At 41.4% G+C, this 17,023-nt stretch overlaps 1 protein-coding gene across 1 annotated transcript in view; it reads left to right on the top strand.

Annotated features, from left to right (window-relative positions):
- LOC137102608 (intraflagellar transport protein 172 homolog) overlaps window positions 1-12,940 on the top strand; it is a 29,743-nt gene extending 16,803 nt beyond the window's left edge. The window contains exons 26-48 of the mRNA XM_067482281.1: window positions 781-870; window positions 1,084-1,181; window positions 1,480-1,615; window positions 1,778-1,894; window positions 2,508-2,650; window positions 2,992-3,085; window positions 3,282-3,346; window positions 3,821-4,001; window positions 4,193-4,302; window positions 5,090-5,219; window positions 6,711-6,809; window positions 6,947-7,056; window positions 7,377-7,440; window positions 7,637-7,723; window positions 7,890-8,006; window positions 8,566-8,676; window positions 8,763-8,882; window positions 9,827-9,922; window positions 10,147-10,206; window positions 10,358-10,456; window positions 10,883-11,036; window positions 11,718-11,809; window positions 12,044-12,940. Of these exons, the coding sequence (XP_067338382.1) occupies window positions 781-870; window positions 1,084-1,181; window positions 1,480-1,615; window positions 1,778-1,894; window positions 2,508-2,650; window positions 2,992-3,085; window positions 3,282-3,346; window positions 3,821-4,001; window positions 4,193-4,302; window positions 5,090-5,219; window positions 6,711-6,809; window positions 6,947-7,056; window positions 7,377-7,440; window positions 7,637-7,723; window positions 7,890-8,006; window positions 8,566-8,676; window positions 8,763-8,882; window positions 9,827-9,922; window positions 10,147-10,206; window positions 10,358-10,456; window positions 10,883-11,036; window positions 11,718-11,809; window positions 12,044-12,133 (2,463 nt within the window). The 3' untranslated portion in view covers window positions 12,134-12,940. The remainder of the gene's footprint in view (window positions 1-780; window positions 871-1,083; window positions 1,182-1,479; window positions 1,616-1,777; window positions 1,895-2,507; window positions 2,651-2,991; window positions 3,086-3,281; window positions 3,347-3,820; window positions 4,002-4,192; window positions 4,303-5,089; window positions 5,220-6,710; window positions 6,810-6,946; window positions 7,057-7,376; window positions 7,441-7,636; window positions 7,724-7,889; window positions 8,007-8,565; window positions 8,677-8,762; window positions 8,883-9,826; window positions 9,923-10,146; window positions 10,207-10,357; window positions 10,457-10,882; window positions 11,037-11,717; window positions 11,810-12,043) is intronic.
- The last annotated feature ends 4,083 nt before the right edge of the window (window positions 12,941-17,023 follow it).

Here is a 17,023-nt window from a genome sequence, read left to right on the forward strand (position 1 = left end):
GCGATGGCAGTAGTTTTTATATTTGCCTATATAGATATAGATATATATCAGAAATACAGGCCTGTTGAAAATAAGAACGAAACAAAGTCTGGTATAAATACAAAGAAAGGGAAGAGAGGCGATGGTGGCGACGTGCAGTGTGCTGTGCTCATTCTGATGAGCTCAGCTGAGCCAAACAGCCTCCACAGACTGCCAGCCTCTGAAAATAGCAGGCTATTTAAGTCTGTTTGCTCTATGGGCATATTCACAGAAAGTAATTAAGATAACAAGCTCTTTGCTCTCCAACTTGGGAAAGTTGCAGGAAAGTGAAATTCAGTTCAAACTAAAACAAAGAAAGAAGCACACACACCTGTGTTTTCAATAGAAAAGTTTGCAGCGACAACAGTGACTAAACGCGTTTTAATCAGAACCAAGCAGCTCGTGCATTTGTTTGACGCCTGTGTTATTACAGATGAAATAAGTTTAGCCTGTATTCAGATTGAACTGGTGGATGCTTCTTTTTCCTTCTCTCAGCAACAAATCAATCTCTGCTCTTTATGTTGCTGTTAGCAGAAATAGCAGCTTTTCTCTAATTCTTTTTATTCGGGCTTTTCAATATTTGAACCCCTCAGAAATGCATTTCACTGTAATCTTGGGCTTCGAGTAGATGTCACAAACTTTTTAAAGTCACAAGATGTTTAAAAATTTGGAATATTCATTTGTGATTTTCATGTCTTATTATACATTTTCGTCAGTACATATTGGGCTGTTTATTTCTGTTCCTGTGGTCATTGCCTGCAGGTGGCAGAGCAGCTGTTTGTGAAAGGAGGCCACATTAAAGATGCCATAGACATGTACACCACAGCAGGACGCTGGGAGGAGGCTCACAAGGTCAGTCTGAACACAAACTACACAAAGTCCACATTTACAAATGCCCCTTGTTCTGTCTGCGGTTTGTTTCCTTCTCGCTCCAAAATGACACTTGCAGAAAAAGATTCCATTAGAAGTTGTGTAGATGATGTAACAACAGATGAGCTCCAGCCCCACGTATTACTGACATATTATTAAGGTGGTTGTTGCTCGTTTGATGCATGTTTTCTGCAGTTGGCACTGAAGTGTATGACAGAGGAGGAAGTTATGGCTCTGTACATCAGTAGAGCTCAGGAGCTGGAGAGAGACGGGAAGTTCAAAGAGGCTGAGAGGTAAATGCAGATCACTTTATTTATAGCAATTTATTTAATCATTGGCTGCCGGAAGCATTAAAAAATGAAGCGAAGCAAACTAACACGACTGTGTTTGAAGTTCTCTCAAACCTCCGTTACATCAAGGGAAATAATAAAAACAGTGTGTGTTCATTTCCAGACCTGTTTTGACTCGTGTCTTTCTATCATTTCTGTTACTGGATTACTAATGCAGGGTTAAACTTGTGAGCTCAAGTCTTTCAAAGTCCTCTCTTTAACGGTTTATCCACTAATACTGTGTGCGTGTGCTTGCATACAGGCTGTTTGCCACGGTAAAGCGGCCCGACCTCGCCATCACCATGTACAAGAAGAACCGCATGTTTGATGATGTTATTCGCCTGGTGGCCAAACATCACCCCGACCTGCTGACTGAGACCCACCTCCATCTGGCCAAGGTATGACACAGTGTGATCGGCAGAAATAAATGTACTTATGTGCATTTATTTAATTTGTATACAGGGAATCAAAGCTAGATTGTGCAGTTTTGTGCATAATCTGTGTGTGTGTGTGTGTGTGTGTGTGTGTGTGTGTGTGTGGTGACGGTGTTTCTCTTGCAGGAGTTGGAAGCTGAATCCAGGTTTTCAGAGGCTGAGCATCACTTCATGGAGGCTGAAGATTGGAAGTCTGCTGTCCACATGTACAGAGTCAATGATATGTGGGACGATGCATACAGGGTACATACACTCACATGTATTTATACTTGCTTGGTGTGAACATGTACTAGTACCATTTCTAAGAGGTTTTTGTAATATGAGTGTAGTATAGCTGCTTTTATAAACCTTTAAATACATTTTGCACTGTGGATTTGAGCTCTGATCATCTTTTGCTGGGACCTGATAAAGGCCTGTATTAACAGGAGGGATGAGTACAATCACTTTAACTAATTAATAATTATTATCCTGAATCCTTATTTTAAGTTTAAGTTTGTTTATTTCATAGAAACATTTTAAAAAATGTCCTTCAAAATTACCATCAGGTGTTACTGCTTTAGTTTGTATTTATTTTAACTTCCTTCATAAACCAAGTACATTTACAGTTTTATCCTGTGTGGCACTAAATTATAATACAGTTTATGAGAGCGTTGTCTTTTGGTGCAGATCATTGTTGTGCTTCCCCACTGACAGGGTTTATTGCTGCTGTTGAGTCGAGAGTGCAGAGCAACTTTGTAGTTTCCGCTAAGTGTTTTTCCCTGGATTTATCTGTGGCTGGGGAATAGATACACATTGGTGTAGGAGCCCTTTATAATGAATATCTACACATATATTTGTGTGTGTGTGTGTGTGTCAGGTGGCTAAGAGCCATGGAGGGGCTGGTGCCCAGAAGCAGGTGGCTTACCTGTGGGCCAGGAGTCTGGGAGGAGAGGCTGCCGTAAAGCTGCTGAAGAAGTTTGGCCTGGTGGAATTCGCCATTGAATCTGCTTCAAATAACTTGTGAGCTTCACCACAACATAACATTCAGTGCAATTCATGTGAAGATGCAGATATTTCAAAAGATGTTATCAGCTTGATGGGAAAAGAATCAATGTTTAACCTTAGTATGTCCTTATGTCACACAGTCATGATAGTGAATAAGACCCCAAACAGGATTTTCTGGGCTAAATTATTATCTGAGGTCATTCATCCATCAAACCGTCCACTTTAGGGACTTTAATAGAGACACCTGTCTAGTGCCAGGTTGGACCCCATTTTGCCCTCAGAGCTGCCTAATTCTTTGTGGTTGTGAAGTCCCTGTAAATTAAAACCTAACTTTCTTTAATGCCCTTTGTCTCCAGTTCATTTGACTTTGCCTTTGACTTGGCCCGGCTTTCATGTAAGGAGAAGATACCGGAGATCCACCTTAAACATGCCATATACCTGGAAGATGAGGTAATCCACCACAGTCCTGCTGCGAACAGTAACTGGAGTTGTGATCTGCAGTATTCACCAAATCATTAGTCCTGTGTCTTATCTTAATGCTTTTAATGAATTATTGGAATGAATTCAATAATTCTTGAGTGTTTCCATCCTTATGACCCTGAATGGTTTGGACTCTGCTGAATTTAGTCACTGTCTCCGTTTCCAGGGAAAGTTTCCTGAGGCCGAAGTTGAGTTCATCAAAGCAGGAAAACCCAAAGAAGCCGTTTTCATGTGAGTACATGAGATGATGGTTTGTCCTGACACATTTAGCTCAGCTGTTCAGAAGAACTCACTTTCAGCTCATTGTTTCCCTGTCTGGCCTGTACATTCATTGTGGTGGTTAAATCTCAGCTCTTGTTTGCTCTAACATTGTTTTCTGCTGCTCCATACAGCTGTTTTCCAGAACATCTGGACATTTAAAATATTAACATACAAAGATGTTTGCTAGCACATTAGCCATAAAGGTGCTTATACAGCATGTAAATCTTATATGAAGTTACACAGTAACCTGTTTAATATTATTGCTGATCATTTCTCTAATTGTACCATATATTTTTAAAGTTTTTTTTGCAGGCTGCCTCTGCTGTAAGTCAGCTATGACCCTTTATTGTTCGTGACAACTTCCTGGAACTTGAAAGTCTATAAATTATAACTTTTTTGTGTGTATGTGTGTGTGTATGTGTGTGTGTGTGTGAACTGTTCCAGGTACGTCCACAACAAGGACTGGACCAACGCGCAGCGGGTGGCTGAGGGCCACGATCCAGAGAGTGTGTCTGAGGTTCTGGTGGGCCAAGCCAAGTTCTGCTTTGAACAGAAAGATTTCCAGAAGGCTGAAGCCTTCCTGCTCCGAGCCCAGAGACCCGAACTGGCCGTTAAATATTACAAGGTAACTGCAAGAGCCAAACTGGCTTTAGAAAAATCAAGGAAAGACTTGAATTTAGAATCTGAATTTGAAGTGAACGCAAGGACGTTTTAATATTCCTTAGTTTTATATTCAAATCATAGGCTTTGAGGATCTGCCTCATGATCAGTTGATCTTTTATTTATTCCATATGCTTTGCATATTTGTTTTATCAGGACGCAGACATGTGGAGCGATGCCATACGTATCTGTAAAGAGTATCTACCTAACAAGCTGTCCATGCTTCAGGAGGAGTACGAGAAGGAGACTTCCAAGAAGGGAGTGCGGTGAGATAAAGGCCACAAAGTCAAATCCGTCAGCAGGCTTTTTGCAGATGATGTGTTTATTTTAGTTTCAAACTGTAAAGCTCTGATTGCATTTACCATCAGATTTAAGTGAAAGTAAAACCGTCCCTGGGGCTTCTATTAACTGTACTAACAGCAGCTGCTAAAAGACTCAGACTAATAACTACAGATCAAACCTTTGGTATGTGTGGGACAATATTTCAATGTGTTTTAGATTTTGTGCCGCAGTTATCCTGTTATGTTATTAATAAATGGCTGAAAATCCAGAGGGGAACCACATAATCCACTATGAACATTTTACAGACTCCCCACTCAGCCACCAGTATAATCTATGCACAGAGTCAGTTTGATACTTTATTAAAACTCCGCTCGTGTGTTTTCCAAAACTGAAACTCCCAACGAGGAAAAGCTTGTTAGCCAGAAATCCAGCAGCACGCAGCTCTTATCATCCTCCCATCGCTTCTCCCCCTTTAATGACTTGTGGGAGAAAACATCAGAAGTTACCAATAGAAACGAATATGGAAGAAGGTTAAAGGGAGAAAACACTAAATTATTGCTGCAGAGTTCACTGCTCAGTCTCCAGCTAAAGTGAAAGGCTTCCTGTTGTTTGTAAGGATCCACAAACCACGAGCAAATTTCAGTTGCATGTGCAAATAAATATTCCTGAGGATTCAAAAAAAAAAGAGATGCTTTGATCATTTGACAATGTATTTGTGAAAGTGTCTTAATATCCAATGAAATGAATTCATTTGTGTGTGTGGTGTCTCAGAGGTGTGGAGGGTCTGCTGGAACAGGCTCGGGAGTGGGAGCAGTCAGGTGAATACTCCCGGGCTGTGGAGTGTTACCTGAAGGTGAAGGACGACTCCAACCTGGCTTTGATGGAGAAGTGCTGGATGAAGGTAAACGTCTGCAACTGACTGATTCACAGTCAGTTCCACAAAAGTTAACAGCAGACAGAGGCAGCTGAAATATAATCAGTAAGAATTTTGAGGAGTCATTTATGAGGGTGGGTCTTAACCTGGGGGTCAGAATAAATATGAGGCATCATTAGACAATTGGACAATTCTTAGTTGTAACTCAGTTCTTTGTTTTTTCACTTTTGAATCATTGGCAGAAATCAGTCTTTGGTGAATTCATCACACATACGACCGTGTAGAAATAAACTATTTTCCAACAGAAATGGTTAAAAAATAACCTGATTGCCGTTGAAAATGGATGTTAGTGAATAGTAAGTTGTATACATGCAGGTCTACATGGTGCTAAAGCAGCTTAGAAAACTTTCAGAGACTGTAGGAGTCACAGCAGAACATAAAGCTGTTTGTTTGCTACTTTCAGGATCATTTTCATACTGTGCTCAGCGCTGAATTGCTTATTTTTGCACCCAAATGTAAATGAAAATACGGCAAAGAATTCCCAGACACACCCCCTGGATACTGTAAGTGCGTTCACAGTAGAACCGGACTGTTGTTGTAGATTTTTGGCCCAAATTTCCCATAAAAGAATCAGCTATATACTGACATGAACCCATTGAACTGAACAGGACATGTTTCTTGTTACTTATAGAAAAAGAATCTTTGCAATATTAACATCAGCATTGCAGATGTGGTGGGATTCTCTGGTGGAGGGAGCAGAAAGGTCATGGTGTCACTGAAATCTCGAGATTTCCTGCTGCACAAATGTTGTGTGTCGTGCAGTGAAGAGCAGCAGGGGTCACGTTCAATGAAATCTGAACGTTTGGTCTGATGAATGTCACATGGTTTCAGGGGTCAATCCTGTTTTGTCCTTCTGGGAGTTTGAACTTTCAGTCTCCAAGCAGTAAACAGAGGTGATAGGAACCACAAACTCACTGATGTTCTTCACTTTGTGAGGTCGAGTAGTTGGATACATTCGATTTCAAAGTAACAGAGAGGAAATCACTTAACCTCTGCTCCTCTCTAGAGTCCACAGTTACTACAACATTTGCAGTAGTTGTGCTTCCTCTCTACACCATCTAATGAAATCTAATGAGTGAGTTACATTCATTTAAAATAAAAAATAAAAAACATGGCTTTTAATCCTGAGGAAGCAAATGAGAAAGTGGAGCCAAAACAATTAGTCAATAATTTTTTAGTTTTTTATTTATAGATTTCAGCCTCTGAAATCTGAACGTTTCATATTATTTATAATTTAACCATATTTGGTTTTTTGACTGTCAGACAAAACTAGAGGAAATGTCAACTTGATTTCTCAGGACTTGTGATGGTCAAAGTTTTTATGACATGTTGCAAATTAATCTTACAGCATCAGCATCAAAAATTTTGACGGGAGGCAAAATTGCTTTGACAGACATATTCTGGAAAAATGCTGCTTCATATCTGCAAATTTTGTTTGTGTGTATTTTGTGTTTCCAGGCTGCAGAATTGTCCATCAAGTTCCTGGGTGGAGAGCGAGCGGTGGAGGTGATTCAGGTGGTCGGACCACGGCTCACACACCTGAGGAAGTACAATGCTGTGGGTGAACACACACACACACACATTAAAGTAACACAAAAATGTGTATATTCAAATCAAACCAAAAGTTATGGTAAGTATCAATAGTCTAAATTAGTCTAAATATGTTGTGAATCTCTTTATTTTGCACATTGAAGGCTGCTGAACTCTACTTAAACATGGACATGATCAAAGAAGCAATCGATGTCTTTATTGAGGGGGAGGAGTGGAACAAGGCCAAGAGAGTCGCCAAGGAGCTGGAGCCGAGGTCTCACAAACACACTCCCACGTTCTACACCTACAAAAGAACCTGAACTTACCGTAGTTATTATATGTCAAACCGTGGGAAACACCGGGATTGATGGTGAATTCAAGGTGAAAACAAACATGAGAAACTGAAACATAAGGAGGCAGTGAAGGAAAAGTTTTCACCTCATAGTCCAACTGCTGTATTTCACAGCATTTTCTTCATGAGTACGTGAGCTGCAAGGACAGAAATCTTACTTGGCCCCAAACACAACTTTAGGAAAACTAGAATAATTCCAGTTACCTTTCAAATGACTTCTTTAATCCTCTGATTCTGGGCAGGTATGAGGCCTACGTGGACCAGAAGTACAAAGAGCATCTGAAGAATCAAGGCAAAGTGGAGTCTGTAAGTTCAGTCATATTCTCACATATTATTACACTAATCATTACAATATGAGGCGTCATCATTCGTTCTGTCCTACGTTTGACATGTACAGAAACCATTTAGAATATTCTCTGCAGCGCTGAGGCTTCACTTTGTAAATGTTACTGTGCTGTAGCACTTTGAACTTCTCAAACACTGAATGTCTGCATGTGTCAAGCTGGTGGACGTGGATGTCATGGCGGCTCTGGACATGTACGCAGAAAGGGGTCAGTGGGAGAAATGTCTGGAAACGGCGTCCAAACAGGTACGTGGCCCTTGATAAAGCTCATAATTAGTATTGTGTTATGTGTCCATTTCAAAGACACACTGAGTCACAGTGTTGGAAATGTGTGTGTGAAACAAATGTCAGCAGCAGTTGTTTCGGTTGGTTTGTTCATTCTCCTCCTCATCTCTTTGTTGTGTTTCCTCAGAACATTAAGATCCTCCACAAGTATGTCGCTCTGTACGCCACACATCTCATCAAGGAGGAAGAAGCTCCGAAGGCTCTGCAGCTCTACTTACAGCACGGAGCTCCACCCAACCCTCAGGTGCACATCCTGTACTACAAAAACTCCTTTTCCTTCACCATCAGTGGACGTCTCATTGTTTATCTTCTGTGGACTGTGTAGGATCCTTCTTTGCCGTGAGGTCAACCTGGTTCACTGAGGTTCTGGCTTCCTACAAACATCTCAACCTACCTTTAGCAATGCTACTTACAGCCAATGGAGGTTAAATAGTTTTTAAAACCTACATCTTCACTTGTGCTGAAGTGTCTGAATCCATCAGACCTTGTTAATGTCACTGGAAGTTGTTCTGCTTAAATGAGTCACACAGAAATAATCCTCCACCACGTTTTCACCAAGTATTAACATGTGCTCTTTGCCGTTGGTGCTTTGTTGTGTGTTCAGTTGAGCTGATTCTTCTGAAGCTTCTTCTCGACAAGCTCTGTTTTGCTCTGATGTAGGAAATATAATCTGTTTTGTTAAGAGCTACAACCACATGAAATGTCAGACGTCTCTTGTTGACTGGCCCGTTTTCCCTTTATCTGTGTTGTGGAGCATTTGTAGAATAACCCCAAACTGTGTTCAACTTTCCTAATACTCTCAGAACTTTAACATCTACAAGCGCCTGTTCCTGGACCTGATCAACCTCTCTGACACGGATGGACCGGAGTCCTACCGCATGTGGGCCGACCTCCGGAACTTTCTGCTGCAGCTGGTAAAGGACCGACAAACTCCAAAGTCTTTGTTCCCTCGCAGTCTTGTTTGGCCTCAGTCTAAACTAAAGAGATTCCCTCATTTCAGTGTGGGAATTTGTCCAAGTCAGCTGAGGCCAACTCTCCAGCTCACGAAGACTTTGAACAGCTGCTGCTCATCGCTCACTACTACGCCACAAGGTCTGCGGCTAGAGGAGTCGAGCAGCTGGTACGTGAAATAATTTCACTTGTGCATGACTGGATTTGGTCTTGGGTTTGTCCAGTGTGTGTGTGTGTGTGTGTGTGTGTGTGTGTGTGTCAGGTGCTCGTATAAGCACTGAAACTGGTTTTACTGACTGAAGCCAGTTCTTTTGTTAATTCACTGTCTGTCCAAGATTCCTTTTAAAGGATATTTCCTGTCTTCTCTCATCACTATGTTTAATATTTCAAAGTTAGTCACATTAAGTGGATATTGTCCAAAGTCGCCTTGTTTGGATTGAACATGTTTGGGGCCTTTTTGGCTTTAGTACAGAGTTTAGTTGAGCGGTGGGAGAAGAGTGAGGGTCCGACATGCAGCAAAGATCCCTCAGCGTGGACTTTAACCATTCGGCCACCAGGACACAAAAATTACCTCTTCGTGGTCTTTTCCTTCCTCTGCAGCTCAGTAGTGAAACACAAAGAGGGAATTTTACTGTGTGCAAAATACAAAGGCTTTAATTTTGAAAGATAATTACTAGATTTAACAAACTCAAACAGCTCAATTGTGATTTTTAGCTTGAAATACACATTTGAACACAAAACCATGACTGTTGGCCACCGTCACCTCTACTGAAAGGGCTGTAAGAAGAGACCTGTCATTATTCTGTCATTGTTCATGTGAGCAGCTGACTGATGTTTGAGGACGTCAGTGAGGAAAAAAAAGTGAACCTCTTCCTTTAACGGTGGATTTTTCCATCAGATCTGTTCTTGATGTGCATCCCACCATTGTTAGCTGAAGATGAAAGTGAACTGCTGTATATTTTATCACGTGTGCATTTTTGATCCCAAAGTCGGTCATATAAATAAAATACACCCTAAATATCAAGCACTAAAAACAGGAAATGCCAATAGATTTCTAGTTCCAGATCGTACTTGATAATTGGTCCTGGTCGTTTCTTGTCTCTGCTGTTTCAGATGAGTGTAGCAGCCAAGCTGACGGTGTCTCTGCTGCGTCACACGGAGCTCATTCCAGCAGACAAAGCTTTCTACGAGGCCGGTCTGGCCTGCAGGGTGGGTCCACCAATCACAGAGGAGCAGCTGCTGTTTTTGGGACATAAATCAGACTCTGCACCTTTTAACACTCGTCCAAGTGCTATAGGTGCTCAGGCTTTTCTGTAGTGTCAGCTACCAAGTAAAGGGAAAATGCCTCAGGTTTATAATTGTTGGTCTCAACTCATTATTATATTACATCAGATTACCTGAACATGTTGTTGTTATTATGTTAACCCTGGCAGGCTGTTGGCTGGGAGAACATGGCCTTCATCTTCCTCAATCATTTCCTCGATCTGTGTGATGTGAGTATGAAATTCTTTTAATTCACATTTGAGCAGGATTTTCTATTTGCTCATTTGAATCCAGTCAAACAGAACTTAGGTGCAAGTCTGAGCTTTAACGAACAAGTTCAGTGTTGAATATGTTTTTGTGATTGGCCCGTTGTGTCTCCAGGCCGTTGACGAGGGGACCCTGGATACTCTGGACCACTCAGACTTCGTGGACACAGACATTCCCTTTGAGGTTCCTGTTCCCACCAAACTCTGTGTCACTGTAAGATGTCAAACTGCACACACACACACACACACACACACACACACACACACACACACACACACACACACACACACCAGAGTAATAGATGGAGACACATAAACTGTGATACTTTGTGAAGATAATATTAAGCTGCTGGTGACAGTCAGGGGAGCTGAACATCAGTTGGTCACGTGACAGTTTGGTCTAAAGTGGTTAACAAACATGATGCCTCATCATTTCCTGATAACGTCTAAGTCTCTAACAGTTTTACTGAAATGTGGAAATAAAGTATCTTAACTACATAGTTTCATTGACCTTCATTTTCTACATTTTCATGAGCTGTGTTCAGTCACAAATACTTTGGCTTTTTTTTTTAAACTACAGATTGACATTTATTCCGTTTTAATTTGTGTTAGAAATGGTGGTTGCGTGTGTTGGTAACAGGAGGCCCAGCGGGAGCAGATCCGTGACTGGGTGCTGATGGTGTCCATGGACAATCGGCTGGAGCAGGTTCTACCACGTGACGAGAGGAACACGTACGAAGCCTCGTTGGTGGCAACAAACACCGGGCTGCGCTCGCTGCCCTGTGTCCTCACGGGTAACACACACACACACACACACGTCTTGTCTTCATACTGTTAGGATCATCTGTGCTTGTTACCACATATTCAGCGTGTTGTGTGTTTGTGTAAAATGTAAAGAGAGGTTAAGTTTAAAGGTCGAATTTGTCACCAAGTCAACAATCAGCCCATTGACACGTTGAATCGCCGTCTGTCCCGTGGGTGAAAGTGTCTCAGCTCTTAGCAAATTCTGCATCAAACAATAACTTTGAATACCATCAGCACAATTTGTGACTTTGTCGATTACAGAGTTTCACGCCATCTGTAGTGAGTGAGAGGTGTGAAAATAGTAAACTAATGTGGTCTTCACACATCACACGTGTTACGCCCGTCAGCTGTCGTCTGTGCGATGTGTTCAAGTTCCCCCTGTCGGCCAAGACAAAAGGCCACGTGCGACGCTTCGTTGCGGTTCGTTCATTGATGGTGACTTGCTGCGTCACGCTCTAACTCCAAAGTTGTGGGAGGAGTCATTTGCAAACGTGTCTTCCTGTTTGTACTGTGCATTTTATTCTCTCATCTGGATGCTTCTGTAGTTGTTAGACTGTGTTTATCGATGGCTTCTTGTGTTAAAGGAGCTTTTAACACAAGTTGTCCTTGAGGTAAGTGTGTGATGTAACACGTGCCATCACTCAGTCACTCTGTGGTTCTCCTGCCCCCAGGTTACCCTGTGCTGAGGAATAAAATCGAGTTTGGGTCTGTGGGCAAAGCAGCCAACAAGGAAGACTGGAACAAGTTCCTCATGGCCACAAAGGTCAGAGAAGCCAGAAGCCATCAGAAGTTCATTTTTGTTCATTAGGTCCATTAAACATTGAACCACAGTTTTTTGAGATAAAGGCAAATTCTTCAAATGTCATGTAACAAATCTCAAATGTCCACAAATCTCAAAAACCAAAAGCAGCTTTTTGTCAAACACTTTGATGTTTCTGGGATTAATCAACGCAGTGTCTCAGCTCTGTTTTCTGATTGTGTTCGTCTTCCCCTGCAGACCACTCACAGTCCAGAGTGTCAGGACGTCCTGAAGTTCATCAGCCAGTGGTGTGGTGGTTCGGCGGCGTCTGGCTTCTCCTTCCACTGATGGACGCGCTACTTTGTTTCCCTTTCCCTTCATCTTCATCTGCTGAACTAAGCTGAGCAGCTGCCAACTGTGGATTATTATACAAATTATTAATATGACATTGTAGGATCTAAAAGGTGAAACATGATTTCAGGAACAGCTTTCTGCTTTAAAAAAGGATAAAGCTTCAAATTTTCTTTTTATGTGTTATTTTTTAATGAATCTCATTTAAAAAACACTAAATCTAGTCCACGTCAGCCCCAAACCCGATGGGTCCTTATGATAGAACCACAAAAATCATATCATAGTTTTAAAAAAGCTGCTCTGTGTAGCGTTTTACAGATATTACACCAGCTACACTGGAGGAACTGGTGCATCCTCTGGGGACAATCAATCTACATTTAATGCTCACACCAGTGAAATATTACATTTATGTTCAACTTACGAAAGCTCATTTTTTTAACCAATTATTTCTACTTTGGGGCCCGGTGGATCAGGGGTAGAGCATTGGGTTGTGATGCAAAAGGCTACAGGTTCGAATCCCAGCCCACCAGGCATGGCCCCGCCCAGCCACCAAGCCACCTGGTGCCGGACCCAAGCGGCGTAAACACTCATGCCAAAACAACGTGCGGAACCCCTTCTACCTTGGTGACCCAAAAATGGACAAGAAGAAAGCCGTTGATCTTCGAACTCATCATTTCGAATTAAAAGACTTCAAGTCAGAACAATTATGTGTAATAAGAAGAAATATTTATGTTAATAAAAAACCACTGACTTACAGTGTGGTGGTAAAAAGTGTATTCTCTGCATAAACGAATTTCAAAAGTCTTACAATTCCTGTGTGTGTGTGTGTGTGTGTGTGGTTTTGTACTCTGCATGCTTGAAAAAGGTAATGGGTCAGTTCCCGGGTGAGAGGACGAGGTTCCACATTCTGCTTGTTGTTCATCATAGGCTTAAATGTCTACACGAGGTTTTCATCGCTGTCATTGTCATTATAGGTGTTAATGTTTAGTGATGTTATTGTGTCTGATATTTTCCTCACTTGTGCCCCTAAAGTGCCTGAAAGGGTTTGTGTGTGTGTGTGTGTGTGTGTGTGTGTGTGTTTCAGGATCGTCCTCTCTGACAGTCCAGATAACCTCTGAACCTCTGATCCTCTAAAACTGCTTCTTCACTGGAAGAACAGTGACAGGATTTGATGGAGAGAAGGCTTTTTATTCACTTGTGTGCAACCCTGTGGCCCAAAACCCTGACGTAGAATCTAAACCTCGTTTCCTTTGGACAGATTCTGGTGCCACACCCACGATCCAGTGTGGGACACCACCTCCGTCCTCTTTCCCCACCTTTCGAAGCTCAGGTTTCCCAGATGTTTGCCCACATCTCTGAGCTCCTGAGACCAGCTGTGGATCATCCATGAGGGGGCGCTGCTGGAGTCCAGTCCTTTGTGGACTGGTAGTTCTGCTCTCAGCTGGTCTTCCATGCTTTCTTCTGCCCTTGGAGCAGTGACCCTGGCCTCTACTTCCCTAAACGGGTGAAACTTCTTAATCCGCTCCTAAATCTGTGTCTTTGGGCGTTTTACAGTTTGATCCCAGTGTCTTTAGGAAGAACTGGAGAACTGGAAGGAGGTCTGGAGCTCCTCTCTGCTCCTTTGCTACATCATCGATGGGTTTGAAGCTGTGGTCACTGTTTCTCTGAATCTCCACAGATCCTCAGACTCTGCTGAATCTCTCCGATCGCTCTCCAGTTTACAGTAAAGGCCTGTGCCTTCTAGGAGCTACAGCCATTTTATACCATCGTGGCAGAACTTTAAAGTCTCTTTCACAGTTTTCTTTAGTACGATCCAGTGTGAGCAGAAAATGTGGCCACGAACAAACTAAAGTCACATCATCAATAAAAACAATGATCACAGGCTGATTTTTTTTCTTCTCTTCTCATATTTTTACTACAAGTTGATCTTGGTCTCATCTGTTCACAGGATGTACAGGCCTCTTTACACATTCTACCACACTCCTCTCTGGTCTGGTCTCTATCTCAGATTTACCACTGGCTTCCGTTTTTCTGGTGAAGAGTCCTGACAACCAGACCCCGTAGTTTCCTTCTGTCTCTGGTTTGACATTTTGAACCAAAAAGCCGATTTGGTTTAGTTATTATTTTTCAAAGACGACTTGATTCACTGTAGGTGTAACAGCTCTTTGCATTTCATCTTGCTGGTTCTGGATAGTAACTTGTGTGTAGTTGCATTCGGGTACAGTTCTGGAAATGTGAATCCATTTAGAGACAAAAATGGTGGGATTTTTGTCTTCGCTTCTGATCTGTGGTGGTGTATCTAAATATCTAAACATGAATACAATTCCAACTATTTATTATTGTTTATTCAAATTGTCATTCATCTGTTCTTCATTTGAATTTTAACAAATGAACATGTAAGAAGTCATGACACCATAGGTAACTATCAGCTTATAGTATTTCTACCAAAAATGTAAGTACCTACAGAATTATCAACATTAATGTTCCTCTATAACCCGGAAGATGTTCCAGTCTCCTAATACATGTCACATTTGGCAACAATGGCCCCAAAATTCCCAGAGGTGAAAGTAAATGTTATGTTTAGAATATTCATGCATATTTAAAGCAGTTAATGAAGGAAGATTAAGATAAATAAAGCAGCACAGTGAATAAATTGACTGATTTCTTTATTTTGTTCTTGGCAAACACTTTTTTTTTTAAATGAAGTCAACGACCAAAAGAAATAAAATACGCCAATAAACACACGCGCACAACCAGTTTTATTGTAAAAATCAAATGTAATTTCATTTAACTTCTCTTCCCTTTTACAGCCAAGCAGCAAATCAGTTTGACGTATTATTCTAAATAATAGATAAACAATTAGCGATGTAAGAAAACATAAGTAAGTCATTTATATGTAATTCAAGAACCTGTTTATATGTTGCCATGTTTGTGAAAGTGGCATAAATTGGAAAATAAGCACAATAACTGCAGTTTCCCTTTGTGTTCTTCTCTTCTTCCTGCACATTGTTTTTTTTTCATGACATCACAGTTTGGGTTCATGTTTTATTTTATTTTTTATGAATGATTTACAACGTATGGAAAATCTTACTGATCTTTTAATGAGTTGCTCCAGAACCTTTAAATTAAATTTACGGACTATTTAACAATGAAAGTAGCTTCACAGACGACGTCTTCAAATAAGTCTCTGACCTTTTTATGGACTGACTTGTTTCTAAAAGTCCTCGTGTACCGCACGTTCACTGCGGTGCGCGTGTCCCTTCCCAGCAGAGCGGCTTCACCTCCACAATCAGTGGAGAAGCCTGCGCGTGTGGGGAAAATGCATTAGTAAGTGAAACCTCGGGAGATGTGCTCCTCCGCTCCGCTGCACGTGGGCGCGCTCACCTTCGCTGCTCGGGAACGAATCCACGGACAGACAGACGGGACACACGGACAAAACCTAAGAAGACAGCGATACTCACAGTGGTGTGAGGCTGGTGAGAATAAACTTATCGTGTGTATGTTACAGGAAAAAGACACAAACCCATCAGGCTCGGTGACATTAATAAAGTAAGCTGAATATGAATGTGCTAATATTAAATGATTTTTCCTGGTGTCACACAGCCGTGGACCTATCAGGAGAATAAGGTCTCCTGCTGTCCACGGCTGTGTGTGTGTGTGTGTGTGTGTGTGTTTTCGTTTGTCTCTTCCTTTCTGTGTGTTTCTTGTCATTTATACTTTTTTTTCTGTGGTTATTATTTTGCAGCTGTGTGTAGTTGCCGTCTGTCCTTTTGTGGTCCACGTCTTCCCCCTTTAGGTTATGTTCCATTGTCTGTGTCAGTGCAGAACCGTTGTGTTTGTGTCTTTGTGTCACTTTTATGTCTCTTTGGGCTCATGTTGCATCTCTTTCAAGTCATGTTCTTTGTTTCCTCACAGTCTGTGTCTTTTTTGAAGTGCAGCAAGAAAAGAAAAAAAAAAACTCCAAGGTTGTTCCTGTAAGTTTGTTTGCATCTTGCTCTGCTGGTTTTGTGTCCAGTAATCTTGTGTCATTTCGCAGTTTGTCTTTTTCCTGTAAAAACTGATGAGGCTGACGTTTCATATAATGGCTCCTTCAGGTTTCCTGGTGTGAATATCGTCTTTACTTGGACTGTTACCCTCTTGTCCACTGGTTTTGTTTGTGTTTTTAGACATATTTGTCATTTTTTATCAATACGTGATCACATATTACCATGTTTTTTAACACCAGGCTCTTCACTGAATTCACTGATACATCTAATAGTAGCTGCAAAGCACAAAGGTGTTTCAGACTAGATGTACGTGTCCTGTGAGTCTGGCCTTCACTAAAACAACAAATGATTGAGGAAACCTAATGTAAGTGTGGAGCAGCAGAGAAGGAACATGAACAAGTGCAACTTGTGCAGTTTAGATTATGAATCACACCTTTTGTGACTTTTACTCCAACGTTTTTCCTATTGTATCTTCATTTTTCATATTTTTAAAATGTTTCGGGATCTTTCATCCTGAAGAGTAATGGGACACACTTGACTGTGTTGAAGGTTTACGGGGGTTTGTTTCGCCTCACACTGGACCAGAATGTCTTTCCGCATCAGGATTTAGATGTTCACACATTTTTAATCAGCCAAAACAAATTTACGCTGTTTTTCAGTGAGTTTTTGATGTTCATATGTTGGTTTTCGGCTTTTCAGGAGGGATTGCACTTACAAGCCAAAAGAATCCCTCTGTTGGGCTGAGACATGCGTTAGATGAGCGGAAAAAAACATCTATTTAAGTCTTAATATCCCAGTAATTGTGCGGTGATTCTAAAAAACTGCCAATGTTCACTACACAGATGAATTAAGCTGATTGATTTGAATAAAAGTGGGGAAGGATTGTTGGAGCATCCTCTGC

Source organism: Channa argus, chromosome 17 (genome assembly GCF_033026475.1).
Source record: "Channa argus isolate prfri chromosome 17, Channa argus male v1.0, whole genome shotgun sequence".
Taxonomy (NCBI): Eukaryota; Metazoa; Chordata; class Actinopteri; order Anabantiformes; family Channidae; genus Channa; species Channa argus.